We start from the raw sequence: 17,869 nt of genomic DNA, 5'->3' as shown, positions 1-17,869 counted from the left end.
ATGTTTAATTAATAATGAATATGAAGTCTAGTATTTACATATATAAAATATTGGCCTCTTACGTGATGATAAACACCAACATCATCACTGAAATCATGACGACATATTGCGTGATGTTACCCGAGAGGAGAAGGGAGGGGGCGGTGACGTCACTTCGTCTGACAACCTTGCGTCCCGTGCGTCTGACGTCACCGCCCGACGTCGAACGCGACTGTTTGTTCTGGATTGTGGGGCGAGGAAGGTCTGCGTAGCCGCTAAACAACCGAGCGAAGAAGGTAAAACGTGTGATGTTAATCTTCTCTACGGAGCACGTTGGTTTTCCTCGAGCGGACACTGTTAACCGGCGGGAAATCCGGTAAAAACGAACACAGCGGCCGTCGGTGAGGTGGTGGGGGGGCGTATTTCGCGCGCTGTCAGTGTCCCCGCAGGCCTCGCGCACCGGCTAGGACGCACTAGATATACCTGTTGTTTTTTGTCTTTTAAAATGGCGGGATTTGGTGTTATTTGCGCGCTTACTCTTGTCTTCCATCTTCTTTGTACCCGCGTTATGACGGTCTCGTGCTCGTGGCGCATAAAGTCGACGCTCCTGCGCGCGCTGTCAAAGTGTGCACGCTTAGCCGCTATCATGCTAACCCAGCTAGCTAGCTAAGGCTGTTTGTTTGTAGCACCGTAGGGCCGGATTCGCGACGCAAGTTTACGTCCTCACGGCTGCGTAGTTTACGTGCGATGGCGCAGGAGCTCCACAGTGAAGCGTGACGTATGTACGTACGTACGTACGTTCGAGAATCTCGAGCTGTCAGTTGGAACATGGCGGCGTACTGACACGGAAGGTTAGAAGAGGAAGAGAAGTTGTTTTTTATTTAAAATGATCTCTTCGTGTTCACTGTTGTTGATTTAAGAAGTGACGTTATTTACGACACTCAGCATCGTTCGCGTGTAGTCTGTTTACGTTACCTGGAGCTACGTGATAACGTTACGTCAGTGTTGAGATTATCACGGTGTTTTTAAATCCTTTACGACAGTCGGTGGTTGAAGAAGTATTCAGATACTTTACTGTCGTATAAGTATGTAAGGTGGAGTAGTATCAGCTAAATGAAGTAAAAAGCACATTACGTACCTCTGAGACGTAGTACAGAATCTGTAAAATGTAGTTTTGGTGATAAACTTGAGTAGTACTTAGTACTTAGTAGTTTGAAGGAGATGCTTTCACATGAATATAAAATAGATATTAGAGATGAATTATGAGCTGTTTAACTTCCTCTTCTCCAACTAAAGCATCATTAGGTCTAAAAGTCTCTCACTGGCGAGAGACTCCGCCCCTTCAGGCCTCCAAGACACGCCCCCTAAAATGATCACAGTGAACGTAAACAACCAACATGGCCGCTGTTCTCTTCTTCATGTTCAGGCTGGTTTTAGTGGGTTTGGAGCTCGTCATGGGGAAAACAGTGACACTACGTTTACCCGGAGATTAAAACGTTAGTGGAGCTAAACAATAGCTTAGCACGTTGTAGCTCAGCATTAGCTAGCGTTAGCACTGCTGTGCTACGCAGAACCACATCCAGTGATGTGGTTCACTTTTACACTTCTATCTTCATCTGACAAGATAACGTTTGATGAGTTTATGGTCTCAATCTCTAGTTTCAAGTCTTCTTCAATACAGCATGATGTTCATTTAGTAAATGATGGTCCATTTAGAGTCACACAGACCATAAAGCAGGGGATGCTTTAGGGGCGGGGCTACACAGTGATTGACAGGTCTCTACCAGAGACGTATACGGCGTCTCTACGTCTCTCCTCCTCAGTCCACATGTGGTCACTTCCTGTTCACTGGTTGTGAAAAAAACAACATGGCGACAAATGAACTGGTTATAAATTTTAAAAAACAGGAGGTGCAGGTGACATCGAACAGGTTCTGAACCACAAACTCTCTGATGACCTCACCGCTCTCTTGTCTCTCTCAGGTGTGACACCCGATCTTCTACCTGAGAACATGATCACACATCTGGATTAGATCACAGCTACATAGCAACAAACATGTGAGTCACAATGAACCCATTGTTACTGATGTATAATAATGTGTTTAGAGGTTATTTACACTGTGAGGATGGTCCTGGTAGACAGAACAAGAGTTCTTCTTCTGTGGGCAACAAACAAAAGGAGAAACTTCCTGGAAGTCACTCTGATGGTTAACGTTAAACTGTGTATTGGTGACAGTAGTGTTGATGCTGTCCCCCCCCCCACAGAGAGTCGAGTAAGGACTGTAATGGCCTGAGGGGGCCCCCCCGCACCATGTCCTATCCACTCAAACTGTCCACTCAGTCTCTACAACCTTCCTCAGTGATGGGAGACGGACTGGAGGCCTCCAGCAGCAGCCAGAAGCTCCTCCCCTCTGCCCCCCCGCCGCTGGCCTTCAACGTCCCGCCCCCCGAAATATGGAACCCCTCCAGACCCAAACGACAGACCAACCAGCTGCAGGTACCACATCTCTGCTTGTGTCTTCACATTGTATGTAAACTCTGTTTGGAGTTTGAGTTTCATAGATTTCTGTTTTTATTCTTTAGTTCCTACTCAAAGAGGTGCTGAAGACGTTGAGGAGACACCACTTTGCGTGGCCCTTCCAGTCTCCTGTAGACGCCATCAAGCTCGGTTTACCTGTGAGTCACCTGTGTTTAAGGAGGACAGAGAGGACGGGAGGACAGAGAGGACGGGAGGGTAGAGAGGACGTAGGGAGGACGGGAGGGTAGAGAGGACGTGAGGGTAGGGAGGACGTAGGGAGGACGGGAGGGTAGAGAGGACGTGAGGGTAGGGAGGACGTGGAGAGGACGGGGGGAGGACAGGAGGGAGGACGGGAGGGTAGAGAGGACGGGAGGGTAGGGAGGACGTGGAGAGGACGGGGGGAGGACAGGAGGGAGGACGGGAGGGTAGAGAGGACGGGAGGACAGAGAGGACGGGAGGGTAGGGAGGACGTGGAGAGGACAGGAGGGAGGACGGGAGGGTAGGGAGGACGGAGGGAGGACGTGGAGAGGACAGGAGGGAGGACGGGAGGGTAGGGAGGACGGAGGGAGGACGGGAGTTCTTCTGTGATCAAACTCGAAAGGAGAAACGTCCTGGAAGTGTAGAGGCTGCAGTCAGTCTGTTCCTGTTAGCTGTGATTAGCCGTTAATAAATAAACACACAAAACATATTTTCCCTCAACAATTCTGAATATATAAACATGTCTCGACAGGACTAAGAGGTATTTAGCTGCTTCCAGCTAACAGGTGACCAAATGAATGAGTTTCTAACCCTCTCCTGAAGGACTACTACAAGATCATCAAGATCCCCATGGACATGGGCACCATCAAGAAACGTCTGGAGAACAACTACTACTGGAACGCCTACGAGTGCATCCAGGACTTCAACACCATGTTCACCAACTGCTACATCTACAACAAGGTGAGCCAAGACCTCCAGGTGACCATCAGGTGACACACCTCATTAACAGAGCTCCTGAACTCATCTCTGTGTGTGTGTGTGTGTGTGTGTGTGTGTGTGTGTAGCCCGGCGATGACATCGTCCTGATGGCGGAGGCCCTGGAGAAGGTCTTCCTCCACAAGATCACAGAGATGCCGCAGGAGGAGACGGAGATCGCTGTGGTCACTAAGGGCCGCCGGGGGGGGCGCCGGGAGCCAGGTACCAGTTTAGGATGTGGACCTAAAGATGTCAGTTAAACTGTAACAGAACCACGCGGTTCTCCTGTCTCCTGCGCTGCTTCTTCTGCTTCTTACTTAAAATCCTTTTCAAAAGGTTTGTTCAGTACAATCCACGTGAAGTATTTCATGTGTTGTAAAGCCACGTTCACAGTGTAACAGAAGAAGAATCAGAACCATTTAATGCAGAGGTATGTTGCACATACAAGGAATCTGACATGACAGGTGAACAACATTAAACTATCAACAATCAACACAGTGCAAGAAATAGAAACATTCAAATGTGCAGTAAAATATAAAATAAAGTGCACAAACGAACAGATGACGGGATTATAAACAGTGAGCTGTACAGTCAGTGAAATGTAAAAGTGTGGAGTGTGTGAATATAGAAACAGGGATGTGCAGGGGACTGACCGGTAGGAGGTTGTCCTGGGGGTGACAGTCAGGGGGTCCTGGTCTTTGTTGATGAACCCGACTCCAGACAGGAAGAAACTGTTGATGTGGCATGAGGTCTTGGTCCTGATGGAGGTCTTGGTCCTGATGGACCGCAGCCTCCTGCCAGATGGAGGGGCTCCAATAGTTCGTGTCCAGGGTGAGAGGGGTCGGCTACAATCCTTCTTGCTCGCTTCAGGGTCCTTGAAGCGAACAAGTCCTGGAGGGACGACAGATTGCAGCCAATCACCTTCTCAGCAGAGTGGATGATGCGCTGCAGCCTGCTCTTGTCCTTGGCAGTGGCTGCAGCGTACCAGACCATGATGGAGGAGCAGAGGATGGACTCAATGATGGCTGTGTAGAAGTGCACCATCATTGTCTTTGGCAGGTTGAACTTCTTCAGCTGCCTCAGGAAGAACATCCTCTGCTGAGCCTTCCTGGTGATGGAGCTGATGTTCAGCTCCCACCTGAGGTCCTGGGTGATGGAGTCACACGGGGCGATGGGGGGGAGTCGCACGGGTAGCTAGTCACACCCTTCGTGTCTCTCTCGTTAAACATTCTGTCATCTCTTCATGTTTTTGTTTCTTCTTCTTCTCTTCAGGTCTGATCACTAAGTCAGACTCGGGCCAGGACTCCTCGTCCCCCTCCAGCACCCCCCACACACGGGGCTTCTCCTCCCCCTCAGTCACCCCTCAGACCCGTGTTGCACCACCCGCCCCCCCCCCAGGGCCCCCCCGCCCTGTCCCACCCCCCACGAGTGCCTCCCACACCCCCCTCCCACGTTCCCCACCTGGGCCCTCCGTTCCCCCTCTCAACACCAGACGTCCTGGCCCAGGTGGTGACATCTGTCCCCCCTCCAGCCCCGACACACCTGATGCTGCAGAGCCCCCCCGCCCTCATCAAGGTAAGCAGCCGTTATTGATCAATGCATTGATCACATGTAGTCCCAGACCCGGCTGTTTTTGCTAATCTGATCTCTGCTGTTTCCAATAGCAAAGAAAGAGCCAGAAGAGGAAAGCTGACACCACCACACCGACGGCCAACGACCAGCTGAGCGAATGCTCCCCCGTCTCTGCCGACACTCGGCCGCCGCGGCGGGACGGCGTTCGCCCGTCCAAGACGCCCAAAAAGGACACGTCGCAGCCGGACTCTCAGCATCACCTGGGGGGCGGATCGGAGGCGGGGCCGGTGACGGTGACGCAGAAGCGTCAGGAGCAGCTGCGTTACTGCGTTCGCCTCGTCAGAGAGATGCTGTCCAAGAAACACGTGGGATACGCGTGGCCCTTCTACAAACCTGTCAACGTGAAGGCCCTCAGCCTCCACGACTACCACGACATCATCAAGCACCCCATGGATCTCAGCAACATCAAGGTGATCTATCGGGATGTGTGTGACCCCAACATGTAGTAATACTCCATTACCTCCATCGTCTATTTTAAAAGTTGGATTGGTGTTGATCGTGGTGTCTCCCTTCAGAGAAAGCTTGACAACAGGCAGTACAGAGACGCTCAGGAATTTGCAGCAGACGTCCGGTTGATGTTCTCCAACTGTTACAAGTACAATCCACCAGACCATGATGTGGTTGGCATGGCACGCAAACTACAGGTAATCAACAATCAACAAATATTATGTACACTATATAACCACAGCCAGATTACCCCCCCCTACCTTTTAAACCACTACATATGCTCTATATGTTAGAGGTGTAATAATACACAGCAGTACCGGTTCACTTCATGTCTGGGTTTAAGAGTCATGGTTCAGTTCTTACCCGGGTTAAGGAGTCACTGTTTGGATCATAGCCGGGTTAAGGAGTCACTGTTTGGATCATAGCCGGGTTAAGGAGTCACTGTTTGGATCATAGCCGGGTTAAGGAGTCACTGTTTGGATCATACCCGGGTTAAGGAGTCACTGTTTGGATCATAGCCGGGTTAAGGAGTCACTGTTTGGATCATAGCCGGGTTAAGGAGTCACTGTTTGGATCATACCCGGGTTAAGGAGTCACTGTTTGGATCATAGCCGGGTTAAGGAGTCACTGTTTGGATCATAGCCGGGTTAAGGAGTCACTGTTTGGATCATAGCCGGGTTAAGGAGTCACTAAGTTAAGTTTGTCTTTTGTTAGCTTGTGTAATTGAGTCCGTGTGAAACTGATGTCCAGGTGTCTATGGTTAAACACTCTTACCTGGTTCCATTTTACATCCAGTTCCAAAATGCGCTTTTTTTATTGTACCTGTTTGTGGTTCAAGTGGAGCTCACCACCGTTTCTCCTGCCGTCCTCCGTCCCAACAGGACGTGTTCGAGATGCGTTTTGCCAAAATGCCCGACGACGAGCCTGAGGAGCCCGCCCCTTTTCCCACCCCGTCGTCGGCCCCCCAACACCCCCCCACCCCCTCCACTCGACAAGCTCCGCCTCCTCCCGCCGTCTCGGAAGACGACAGCTCCAGCAGCTCCTCCGAATCGGAGTCCTCGGCGGCGGACTCGGAGCACGAAAGGCAACACCGATTGGCTGAGTTACAGGAACAGGTTAGAGGATGGAAAATGAAGGGGGAGGGAGGCTTATGAGACTCAAACAAGGTGGGTGGGCCACGCAGAGCAGCTTTACCGAACCAGGGTGAACGCTGAGTCAAGCAAACGTGACGCATGCTGTTTGTTTGTTTTTATTCGTCTCTTAAGACCACCGCTGTGTGTTTGTTATCGTTTGTGTCCTCCAGCTCAAAGCTGTCCACGAACAGCTGGCAGCGCTCTCTCAGCCTCCGGCCTGCAAACCCAAGAAGAAGGAGAAGGAGAAAGAGAGGGAGAAGAAGGAGAAGGAGAAGGAGAAGAAGAAAGAGAAGCACAAGAAAAAGATGGCGGCGGTAGTAGAGGAACCCGTGGAGGCTCCTCCTCCCTCTGTGACACTTCAGACCACCGCCGCCAAGAAGATGAAGAGCAGCAAGGAGCCGATCGTGGTGGTGAAGAAGGACAGGAAGAAGCCCAGGTAGGTTGAGGTGGCAGAGATTTAAGAGACGAAAGGGATGGAGCTGCGTTGATGGTTGGAGCTAATCTCATCGTTTTGTCAATCGCAGCAAGAAAGAAGGAGTTAAAAACAGTCGACCGGTCATTCAACCTCAGCCCGGACCGACGCCGCTCGTCCCCTCGGCCTCTCTGGAGGCAGAAGATGAACCAGGTATGTAAATGAGAGAAGATTATTCGTTTGTGTCCTTCCAAACGAATAATCCTATCCTCCTGTCCTCTAACCTCCTGTCCTCTCTCCTCCTGTCCTCTCTCCTCCTGTCCTCTAACCTCCTGTCCTCTAACCTCCTGTCCTCTAACCTCCTGTCCTCTAACCTCCTGTCCTCTAACCTCCTGTCCTCTAACCTCCCGTCCTCTCTCCTCCTGTCCTCTAACCTCCTGCCCTTTCTCCTCCTGTCCTTTCTCCTCCTGCCCTTTCTCCTCCTGTCCTCTGTCCTCTAACCTCCCGTCCTCTAACCTCCTGTCCTCTAACCTCCCGTCCTCTCTCCCCCTGTCCTCTAACCTCCTGTCCTCTAACCTCCTGCCCTTTCTCCTCCTGCCCTTTCTCCTCCTGTCCTCTCTCCTCTGTCCTCTAACCTCCCGTCCTCTAACCTCCCGTCCTCTAACCTCCTGTCCTCTGTCCTCTAACCTCCCGTCCTCTAACCTCCCGTCCTCTAACCTCCTGTCCTCTAACCTCCTGTCCTCTAACCTCCCGTCCTCTAACCTCCTGTCCTCTCTCCTCCTGTCCTCTAACCTCCTGTCCTCTAACCTCCCGTCCTCTAACCTCCTGTCCTCTAACCTCCCGTCCTCTAACCTCCTGTCCTCTAACCTCCTGTCCTCTAACCTCCCGTCCTCTAACCTCCCGTCCTCTAACCTCCTGTCCTCTAACCTCCCGTCCTCTAACCTCCCGTCCTCTAACCTCCCGTCCTCTAACCTCCTGTCCTCTCTCCTCCCCCCTCAGGTGTGTTTGGGGGCGTGTCCTCCGACAGGTGTAGACCCATGTCCTACGAGGAGAAGCGCCAGCTGAGCCTGGACATCAACAAGCTCCCCGGAGACAAGCTTGGCCGCGTCGTGCACATCATCCAGACGAGAGAGCCGTCGCTGAAGAACTCCAACCCGGACGAGATCGAGATCGACTTTGAGATGCTGAAGCCGTCCACGCTGAGAGAGCTGGAGAAGTACGTGTCCAGCTGCCTCAAGAAGAAGAAGAAGACGTCAGGTAGGCTTACCGTAAGGTTTACCGTTAACCATAAGAATGTAAATAAAGTTTAACGTTAACCATCGCAGTGTAAATAAAGTTTAACGTTAACCATCACAGTGTAAATAAAGTTTAACGTTAACCATCGCAGTGTAAATAAAGTTTAACGATAACCATCACAGTGTAAATAAAGTTTAACGTTAACCATCACAGTGTAAATAAAGTTTAACGTTAACCACCAGAGTGTAAATAAAGTTTAACGTTAACCACCAGAGTGTAAATAAAGTTTAACGTTAACCATCACAGTGTAAATAAAGTTTAACGTTAACCACCAGAGTGTAAATAAAGGTTTAACGTTAACCATCACAGTGTAAATAAAGTTTAACGTTAACCATCGCAGTGTAAATAAAGTTTAACGTTAACCATCGCAGTGTAAATAAAGTTTAACGTTAACCATCGCAGTGTAAATAAAGTTTAACGTTAACCATCACAGTGTAAATAAAGTTTAACGTTAACCATCGCAGTGTAAATAAAGTTTAACGATAACCATCACAGTGTAAATAAAGTTTAACGATAACCATCGCAGTGTAAATAAAGTTTAACGTTAACCATCGCAGTGTAAATAAAGTTTAACGATAACCATCACAGTGTAAATAAAGTTTAACGTTCACCATCACAGTGTAAATAAAGTTTAACGTTCACCATCACAGTGTAAATAAAGTTTAACGTTAACCACCAGAGTGTAAATAAAGTTTAACGTTCACCATCACAGTGTAAATAAAGTTTAACGTTAACCATCACAGTGTAAATAAAGTTTAACGTTAACCATCACAGTGTAAATAAAGTTTAACGTTCACCATCAGAGTGTAAATAAAGTTTAACGTTAACCATCACAGTGTAAATAAAGTTTAACGTTCACCATCAGAGTGTAAATAAAGTTTAACGTTAACCATCACAGTGTAAATAAAGTTTAACGTTAACCACCAGAGTGTAAATAAAGTTTAACGTTAACCATCACAGTGTAAATAAAGTTTAACGTTAACCACCAGAGTGTAAATAAAGTTTAACGTTAACCATCACAGTGTAAATAAAGTTTAACGTTAACCATCACAGTGTAAATAAAGTTTAACGTTAACCATCAGAGTGTAAATAAAGTTTAACGTTAACCATCGCAGTGTAAATAAAGTTTAACGATAACCATCAGAGTGTAAATAAAGTTTAACGTTCACCATCACAGTGTAAATAAAGTTTAACGTTAACCATCACAGTGTAAATAAAGTTTAACGTTAACCACCAGAGTGTAAATAAAGTTTAACGTTAACCATCACAGTGTAAATAAAGTTTAACGTTAACCATCACAGTGTAAATAAAGTTTAACGTTAACCATCAGAGTGTAAATAAAGTTTAACGTTAACCATCGCAGTGTAAATAAAGTTTAACGATAACCATCAGAGTGTAAATAAAGTTTAACGTTCACCATCACAGTGTAAATAAAGTTTAACGTTAACCATCACCGGTTGAACCGGTATACCGTCCAGCACTACTTCACGTGTTCTTCAGTCTGTAGAGTGAAGCTGTGAGACGGGATTAACTCGTCTGTCAGCACAACAAAGGAGCCGTAGATCAGCTTCACTCCACACACACCAGACCTGAGAGCAGTGACTCCACCTCTCAGGTCTCAGGAGTGTTGTGTTGTGTTGCCTCCATCTGTTGTTGTTGTTGTTGTTGTTGTTGTTGTGTTTAAAGGGTTAGTTCAGATTCATTAACGTCACACAATAACACAAATTAATTGATTGACCAAAGACAGCAGGGATTTGAACAATTGGACAAAAAAAGCCAAATATTCAAAATTGTATCCTTTTACTTTTTTATTGTCACATGTGTGCATAAAAACAAACAATCTAAATGATTATGATCTAGTCACTATTATATTTCACTGATGTATAATAATGTTCTGAGAGCTCGTGTTAGAAGTTAAACATCATAATTCATCTCTAATATCTGTTTATATTCATAAACATCTTCAAACTACTGGATTTATTCACGTTTATCACCAAAACTACATTTTACAGACTACACGTGAACACATCATGATGACGTTATAATGTAGCTTCAGCCAGTCCTCATGTTCACTGAGCAGAGCCTGAAGGCATCATGATGTCACTGAACCTCGTTGGTTAGCCGTTAGCGGTGCTGCTAACGTTACTAGCTCTCCTCTGATTGGTTGTTATAATTGTCCTGATAATCAGAGATTTTACTCTCTCACCCGCACGTCGAGTAGAAGACGACGACGGCTAGCAGCTGGTTAGCTTAGCATAAAGATGTGAACCGGCTAGCCTCTGAATCTGTGGTGTGTTTGCAGGAGAGAAGACTCTGGAAACGACAAACGTGACGAAGATGAAGACGGGATCCTCGTCTTCAGGCAGCAGCGACTCCTCCGACAGTGAAGACTCTGAGAATGGTAACGGACAACAGAAGGTTTCATTGTTGTGGCTCCGTTAGTCCTTCTCATCCATGTGAATGAGTGAATGAATGAATGAGTGAGTGAATGACATGCGGTGTTAGAGAGAAGCTGAACGTTTAGCTCCGAGCACACGTCAGCGTTTATGCTCAACCGACACACTAAGCTCCACCACAGAGAGGAGGGCTTATATCTACGGACTCATCTTCATCAAGCACTTCATCGCCTTCATACAAACCTGTAGAGAAACAAGTCGAGTATTAAATGTGTTCTAAAGAAGCAAAGGTTGAACATCCTGTAGCGACGTACAGACGTGTAGAGAATGTTTTAATCCGTGAATGTTTGACTCGTCACTTCAGCAACGCTCTGATTCAGTCAAATAAAACCACAGCGGCGACACGTCACAGCTTGTTCTTCCCTTTCACAATAAAAGAACACACACACACACACACACACACACACACACACACACACACACACACACACACACACACTGCTTCTGAGAGGGAACTTAAAGTCACTCAGAGCGTTCACGTCCTTCACCGGCCTTTTCAGTTTGTTTTTTTTTAATATTACTACAAAGAACCCAAAGAATGTAAAGTACATGTTGTGTCTTGTGTTATTGCGGGACTTTCCCTGACGTTTAAGATATTTCGTGACTGTAGTCCTTCAGCGTATGTGTTCTCTATATGTCTGAACCCAGGGCTGGTTCCCAAGCTGCAGAAGAAGATCCCGACTATCAAAGATGTCAAAGACACCAAGAGGCTGCACCACCTGTCGCTCAGTGCCGGAGCCGGTCCGGTTCCTCCTCAGCCCCAGACTCAGACTCAGCCTCAGCCCCAGACTCAGACTCAGACTCAGGTGGTCCAGTCCAAACCTCCCCCTGTCCCGTCTCTGGACTCGACCCAGCTGATGGGCTCTGGATTCGATCCTCTGGCTCAGTTCATGAACCCTCACCTGTCGCGGTCGAACAGCGATCCCAATCCGACCGCCGCTGCCGTACCCGCGAACACGCCGACCGAGACGCAGCGGTTCCTCACCCAGCATCCCACCACAGCTGCTCCAGGTGTGACGCGCTGCAGAGGCTCTCTAGAACAACCAGCACTCCATCTGTTCACTGTGTTTCTGCTTAATTCATTATTTAGTTTAAAAAACCTAAACTTTATTACACTCGTCATTATACATTTACATTACTGCGTCATCGTGTTTATTAGTAGCCTCACATCTGAAGGATCTTTATTCATTTATTGTATCTCTGCTTCTGTCTTATTTTAAAGGTTAAACTCAAAGTTGCAGCAACAGGTTGTTCATGTTGTCTTCTCTCTCCTTCGGTGTTGTTGCAGCGATCCACGTTGCTCTTCCCCAGCAACCGTCGAGACCGAGCAACCGAGCAGCGCCACTTCCTCCCAAACCCTCGCAGCCTCCTCCGTCCTTGCCTCCTCCCTCCTCACCCCAGCTTCAGCCCTCGCTACCCCTCGCTACTCTCCCCTGCCCTCGCGTCCCGTCATCGCCCGCGTCGCACGGCATCCTGGGAACCCTCTCGGCGCAACCTCCCCAAGCCCTGCTGGAAGACGACGACGAGCCGACGCCCGCCAGTTCTCAAACCCCGCCCCTCAGTCAAGTTCACACCTTCTTGCAGTCGCTGCAGGCTCGGCCCGCCGCGCAGCTGCAGACGCAGCCGCCACACGTGCACACACACCTGCCTGCGCAGGGCGCCCCTCAGCTGATGCCGACAATGCACACGTTGACCGCGACCGCATCTGGCCCCGCCCTGACGCAGAGACACGGCTTAGGCCACGCCCACGTGCGCCAGCCGTTCCCTCAAACGGTGGCGTCGCAGCAGCAGAAGGGAGCGGCCCTGCAGCAGAAGGTTCAACAGATGCAGCAACAGCTGCAGCAGCCGTCGCCTCGCAGCAAAGCAGAGCCTTTCTCAACAGGTAACACCTTTCTGTACTTGATAGAGACGCACCGGTGTCCGCTGATCCACCGCGACCGGCCGCTTTCATGTGTCGCACTGTAAACATATGTTCCACACACATTGACAGACATGTAAAGGCCCTCAACCCTCCTGGTTCCTACGTAAGAACATGAGCCACAGGTTCAAGGACACACAATATTGGTTTGCGTCTCTTTGTGGTTGTTTTGTGTCTCTTTGTGGTTGTTTTGTGTCTCTTTGTGGTCGTTTTGTGTCTTTGTGGTCGTTTTGTGTCTCTTTGTGGTTGTTTTGTGTCTTTGTGGTCGTTTTGTGTCTTTGTGGTCGTTTTGTGTCCGTTTGTCACATTTTCTTCATCATGAGCGAAGAAGACAAAGCTTTCCTTTTCAAACACCTGCAGGTCTAAAATCAGCTGTTTTTCTTCTGGGAAAGTAAACAACAGTTAGTTTTGTCTCCCAGGCTCCACTCATCATCATCATCATCATCATCATCATCATCATCATCATCATCATCATCATCATCATCATCATCATCATTCTGCTACAGAGGAACAAAACACTTCTCTTAACCAATCACAATCCTCGCAGCCTTTTCAAAAGCAGACGAGGAAGAGGAGCAGAATGCTTCAGACTAGATACATGGAGAAGTTCTTTATTTGGTTTGAGTGAGAGACGATCAGAGGAACAAGAACACATTTACACAAATGTTTCTTTTCCTTCTGACTCTTATCTGAAGTAAACGTGGGAACAAATGTTCTGAATCAGGAGCTGCTGTTAAGACTCAGTGAAGTAAACAACTTACAAATCAAACCAACATTAAGAGCATTCAAATTCAAGTCAAACAACAAACATAATGTGGACACAATAATAATAGAAGAAGAAGTCAAATCAATCAATGCTAACGAGAAGATACTTCAAAATAAAAGCACCACACTTATTGTGACAGGTTGTGTTTGTGACCAGCTGACATGAAGATACTGTAGACGTCGCATTGAGTTAAACACAGCAATGTTTTTTTCCAGGTGGCCTGCGTGAGAGTCCGTCTCCCCTGATGATACACTCTCCTCAGATGTCTCAGTTCCACTCGATGGGTTCACCCTCTCAGACCAAGAAACATGTGAGTGAAAAACACCTGAAACCAATATTCCACTCATTGAAAACACTTAAAATATTAGCTTCCCTGAAACTGATAATGGTAACTGTGGTAGTTTTTATTACTGCGTGTGTGTGTGTGTGTGTGTGCGCTCCTGTAGGACCAGAGGTCACACCTTGTTACAGTCAAAGAAGAGAAACCTTCCCAGTCTCCAGTCCTGCCGCCCTTCAGCCAAGACGCACACAAACACAGTGAGTCCACCATTGTTTTTATCTGTGCTGTGACGCATCGTGTGCAGAGCTAAAGACGCCAATGTTCAGTTAGAAGTACACACACACACACACACACACCGGCCCTTTAAGGTACTTTAAGTGTATATTCATAGTTAATCCTCATGTCCCCTTCAGGATCAGACCCGAAGCTGTTGGACGGCCCTCGTCCGGGTCACCGCCTCCCAGACTCCCCGGCACCACTCTGCTCCCAGCAAGACCTCAAAATTAAGCAAGAGCCCAAAACTCCCATCGCTCCAAAGAAGACACAGGTGTGTGTGTGTGTGTGTGTGTGTGAGGTGATCACATTACAGCCGCATTGTTTTTATTGTCCTCTTCCATCCAACTCTCTCCGTCTTCTTCCAGGACGTGAAGATAAAGAACATGGGTTCCTGGGCCAGTCTGGCTCAGAGGTCCCAGTCCACGCCGGCCTCCTCCGTTCGCTCCTCCAGCGACAGCTTCGAACAGTTCAGACGGGCCGCCAGGGAGAAGGAAGAAAGGGAGAGGCAGCTGAAAGCTCAGGCTGAGCAGATCAGGAGGGAGCAGGAGAAGCTACGGTAGGCGGGAGGACGGCGGACGAGTCGACCGTAACCACGCAAGGGAAGAAAAGGAAAAATCGATACAGTATAGTATCGCAGTTATGTTAACGGTTTCATTACCATATTACTTGAAGAAGCTATTGTGTAGAGTGGGACCTAAGTATCGTGACTTAAGTATCGTATTGTGATAATATTGTCTCGTGACATAAGTATCGTGATAGTATCGTATCGTGATATTGTATCGTGGCATAAGTAGCGTGATAATATCGTATCGTACCGTGATAATATCGTATCGTGACATAGGTAGCATGATAATATCGTATCGTGATAGTATCGTACCGTGATAATATCACACCGTGATATCGTGTCGTGATATCGTATCGTGACATAGGTAGCATGATAATATCGTATTGTGACAATATCGTATCGTGATAATATCACACCGTGATATCGTATCGTGATATCGTATCGTGACAATATCGTATCGTGATAATATCACACCGTGATATCGTATCGTGATATCGTATCGTGACAATATCGTATCGTAATAATATCGTACCGTGATAATATCGTATCGTGATAATATCGTATATGTTGAACACGTATTGTAAGTCTCTTTGGATAAAAGCGTAAATGACTGTAATGTGATAATGTCGTGACTTAAGTACAGAGTAATAGAAACATCGTATTTCTTCCCCAGTAACCGTGATGACGATGACGCCGTGGAGCCGGCTCGTCGATTGCAAGAAGACGCCCGCCGTCGCCAGGAGCAGCAGTCACCGCTGGCCCCCACCCCTCCGGCTTCCACCCCGCCCACTCACTCCCCACAGGCCCCGCCCCCACAGCCACAGGCCACGCCCCCGTCCTCTGCGCCCGCTATCGACCAGCGGGAGATGGCGCGCCGCCGCGAGCAGGAGAGGCGCCGGAGAGAGGCGGTACGTAATAACCTCTACTGTCGTAATACACAGAAGTACATAAGAGTACTCTACTGTAGTAATACACAGAAGTACATAAGAGTACTCTACTGTAGTAATACACAGAAGTACCTCATACTCACCGTGGTTAAACTCCTCCTCTTCTCTGCAGATGGCCGACACCATCGACATCAACTTCCAGAGCGACCTGATGGCCATTTTTGAGGAGAATCTGTTTTGAGGGAGAATATTACCCACAATGCTCTGGCTCACATGGTCCACACACACACACACACACACACACACACACACACACACACACATACACACTGTTGATAGTACCTGTCTCTCTCTCAGTAGTTGAAACAGCTGGCTTGTGTCATGTGAATGAGAGAAAGTAAAGAAAAAGCAGGCCTGGTGTTCATGATGAGACATTTAAAGACGTCATGATGAAGATTGAGTTGAACACGTGAGCCTCTGAAAGGAGTCTGATCTTAAAGGGACAGTTCACCCCGACAGCCCAGAAGCACCGGTTCCCCCTCTGAGCCGTGCTGCTGACCTGAACCACAACGTCCACCAGGAGGAGCGCGCCTCCTGCTGCCCCGTGATCCGGTCTGTGAGAGAGAAAATAGTCCCGACGTGATGGACTAAAGACCCAGAAAACCGAGTCCGAGTCCACGTCCCTTTAGACCAGAACACGTCCGAGTCCACGTCCCTTTAGACCAGAACACGTACATATTTAATGTGGTTGCATCATGTTTGAGAGGACCGGGTGTGTCTTTGGGTGAACTGTCCCTCAGGTGGATTTGGGGGGGGGGGGGTTCTCAGGACTCGGTCGGCCATCTTTGTCTAAGACGTCTCCTTTGCCTTAAACTAACAATCGTACCCTGCTAATTATACATATTATATATATGAATAGATACATGAATATATATATTATATACGACCAAGAAGTCGAGGAGAAGAAGAAGAATCTGGATTCTCGTCTGTTCGTCTCCGGTTTGATTTTTTTGTAGAATTTTACTGTAAAGAAAGAAACGAAAAGAAAATCTTTTTTATGCAGTTTTGTTTCTTGTTGTCGACTCTTTTCTGCCAAAACCTTCACTTCTCATCTTCCTCACTTTATACTAAAGACGTTCACATTCAACCTTCTGACACCTCGTTTCATCCTCTGTTCTCTTTCCTCGTCACATCGTCGGCTTCTCCTCGTCTTCATCACTCCTCGTCTTCGTCTCTTTACTCCTCGTCTTCGTCTCTTTACTCCTCGTCTTCGTCTCTTCACTCCTCGTCTTCGTCTCTTCACTCCTCGTCTTCGTCTCTTCACTCCTCGTCTTCGTCTCTTTACTCCTCGTCTTCGTCTCTTCACTCCTCGTCTTCGTCTCTTCACTCCTCGTCTTCGTCTCTTCACTCCTCGTCTTCGTCTCTTTACTCCTCGTCTTCGTCTCCTTACTCCTCGTCTTCGTCTCCTTACTCCTCGTCTTCGTCGTGTGCCGTTGAAGGTTTTGCTGTTTCTTTCTTCGTCTGAGATTTTATTTTATTTCTTTGATTAATTTGAGCAGAACGAGCTGTCGGTGAGTCGATACTTCACTTTATGGACAACATGGTTTTTTAAGAAAAGTATTAAAATAATATTTAAAAAATAAATACTTTTTGTGTTTTGTGTGTCAGAGTTCTGGTTTCAACGGGGGGGGGGGGGGGCTGCACAGAGTACTACACACAGTACTACACACAGTACTACACAGAGTACTACACACAGTACTACAGAGTACTTCTAAGGAGAAGGTACTCAGTGAAGTGATCTACTTGTTGGTGAAAGCAGGCTGATTATAATTAAACGTAAACTTCAAGTTTGTTAAATTATAATTATGATAGTAAAAATGATACTTTATGACAATAAAAAGAATTAATAGTATTGATCATAATATTAAAAGCGTTATTTGTACTTTTTAAAACAAGAAGTCAGTTTTTCTCAGGAATAAGAAGTCTTATCCAATATAACTTCGTCTTTAAGTTACAATAACTTAACAAAAGTAAGTTGATGCAACTAAATATAAGTACACAACTTAAGTTACATTATCTACATTCTACAGAATCCTGTCAAACAAGAAGTGAATCAAAATAAAATGTTTAAAGATTCATAAATAAAAAATGTTTGAGAAGTCTGACTAGTTTATTTATTTAAACAAGAAAAAGTGATCAGTAGGAGGAAGAGGAGATATATATTTATATATAATATAATATTCAATGAATCATTTCATTCTAAGTGTTTTAAGACTTTGTTTATTGTGATGACGTCCTGATGGAGGAATCTTCTGTTTGTCTCTTCGTTTCTTCCTGTTTTCTTCTCGTTA

At 47.2% G+C, this 17,869-nt stretch overlaps 1 protein-coding gene across 1 annotated transcript; it reads left to right on the top strand.

Annotated features, from left to right (window-relative positions):
• Nucleotides 1–212: 212 nt before the first annotated feature.
• LOC306696471 (bromodomain-containing protein 4-like) lies at nucleotides 213–17,152 on the top strand. The gene is given in 23 exon segments (XM_079160084.1): nucleotides 213–275; nucleotides 1,962–2,036; nucleotides 2,244–2,475; nucleotides 2,562–2,654; nucleotides 3,298–3,435; nucleotides 3,540–3,672; nucleotides 4,723–4,826; nucleotides 4,828–5,025; nucleotides 5,115–5,492; nucleotides 5,598–5,726; nucleotides 6,411–6,644; nucleotides 6,833–7,098; nucleotides 7,187–7,287; nucleotides 8,074–8,331; nucleotides 10,673–10,771; nucleotides 11,475–11,837; nucleotides 12,115–12,708; nucleotides 13,726–13,820; nucleotides 13,957–14,047; nucleotides 14,204–14,337; nucleotides 14,432–14,622; nucleotides 15,305–15,539; nucleotides 15,691–17,152. Coding segments are annotated over 21 exon segments (4,089 nt in total). The 5' UTR covers nucleotides 213–275; nucleotides 1,962–2,036; nucleotides 2,244–2,289; the 3' UTR covers nucleotides 15,760–17,152.
• Nucleotides 17,153–17,869: the final 717 nt, after the last annotated feature.

This window comes from Pholis gunnellus (assembly GCF_910591455.1).
Source record: "Pholis gunnellus genome assembly, chromosome: 5".
Taxonomy (NCBI): domain Eukaryota; kingdom Metazoa; phylum Chordata; class Actinopteri; order Perciformes; family Pholidae; genus Pholis; species Pholis gunnellus.
This window is presented reverse-complemented; position numbering and strand designations above follow the sequence as displayed.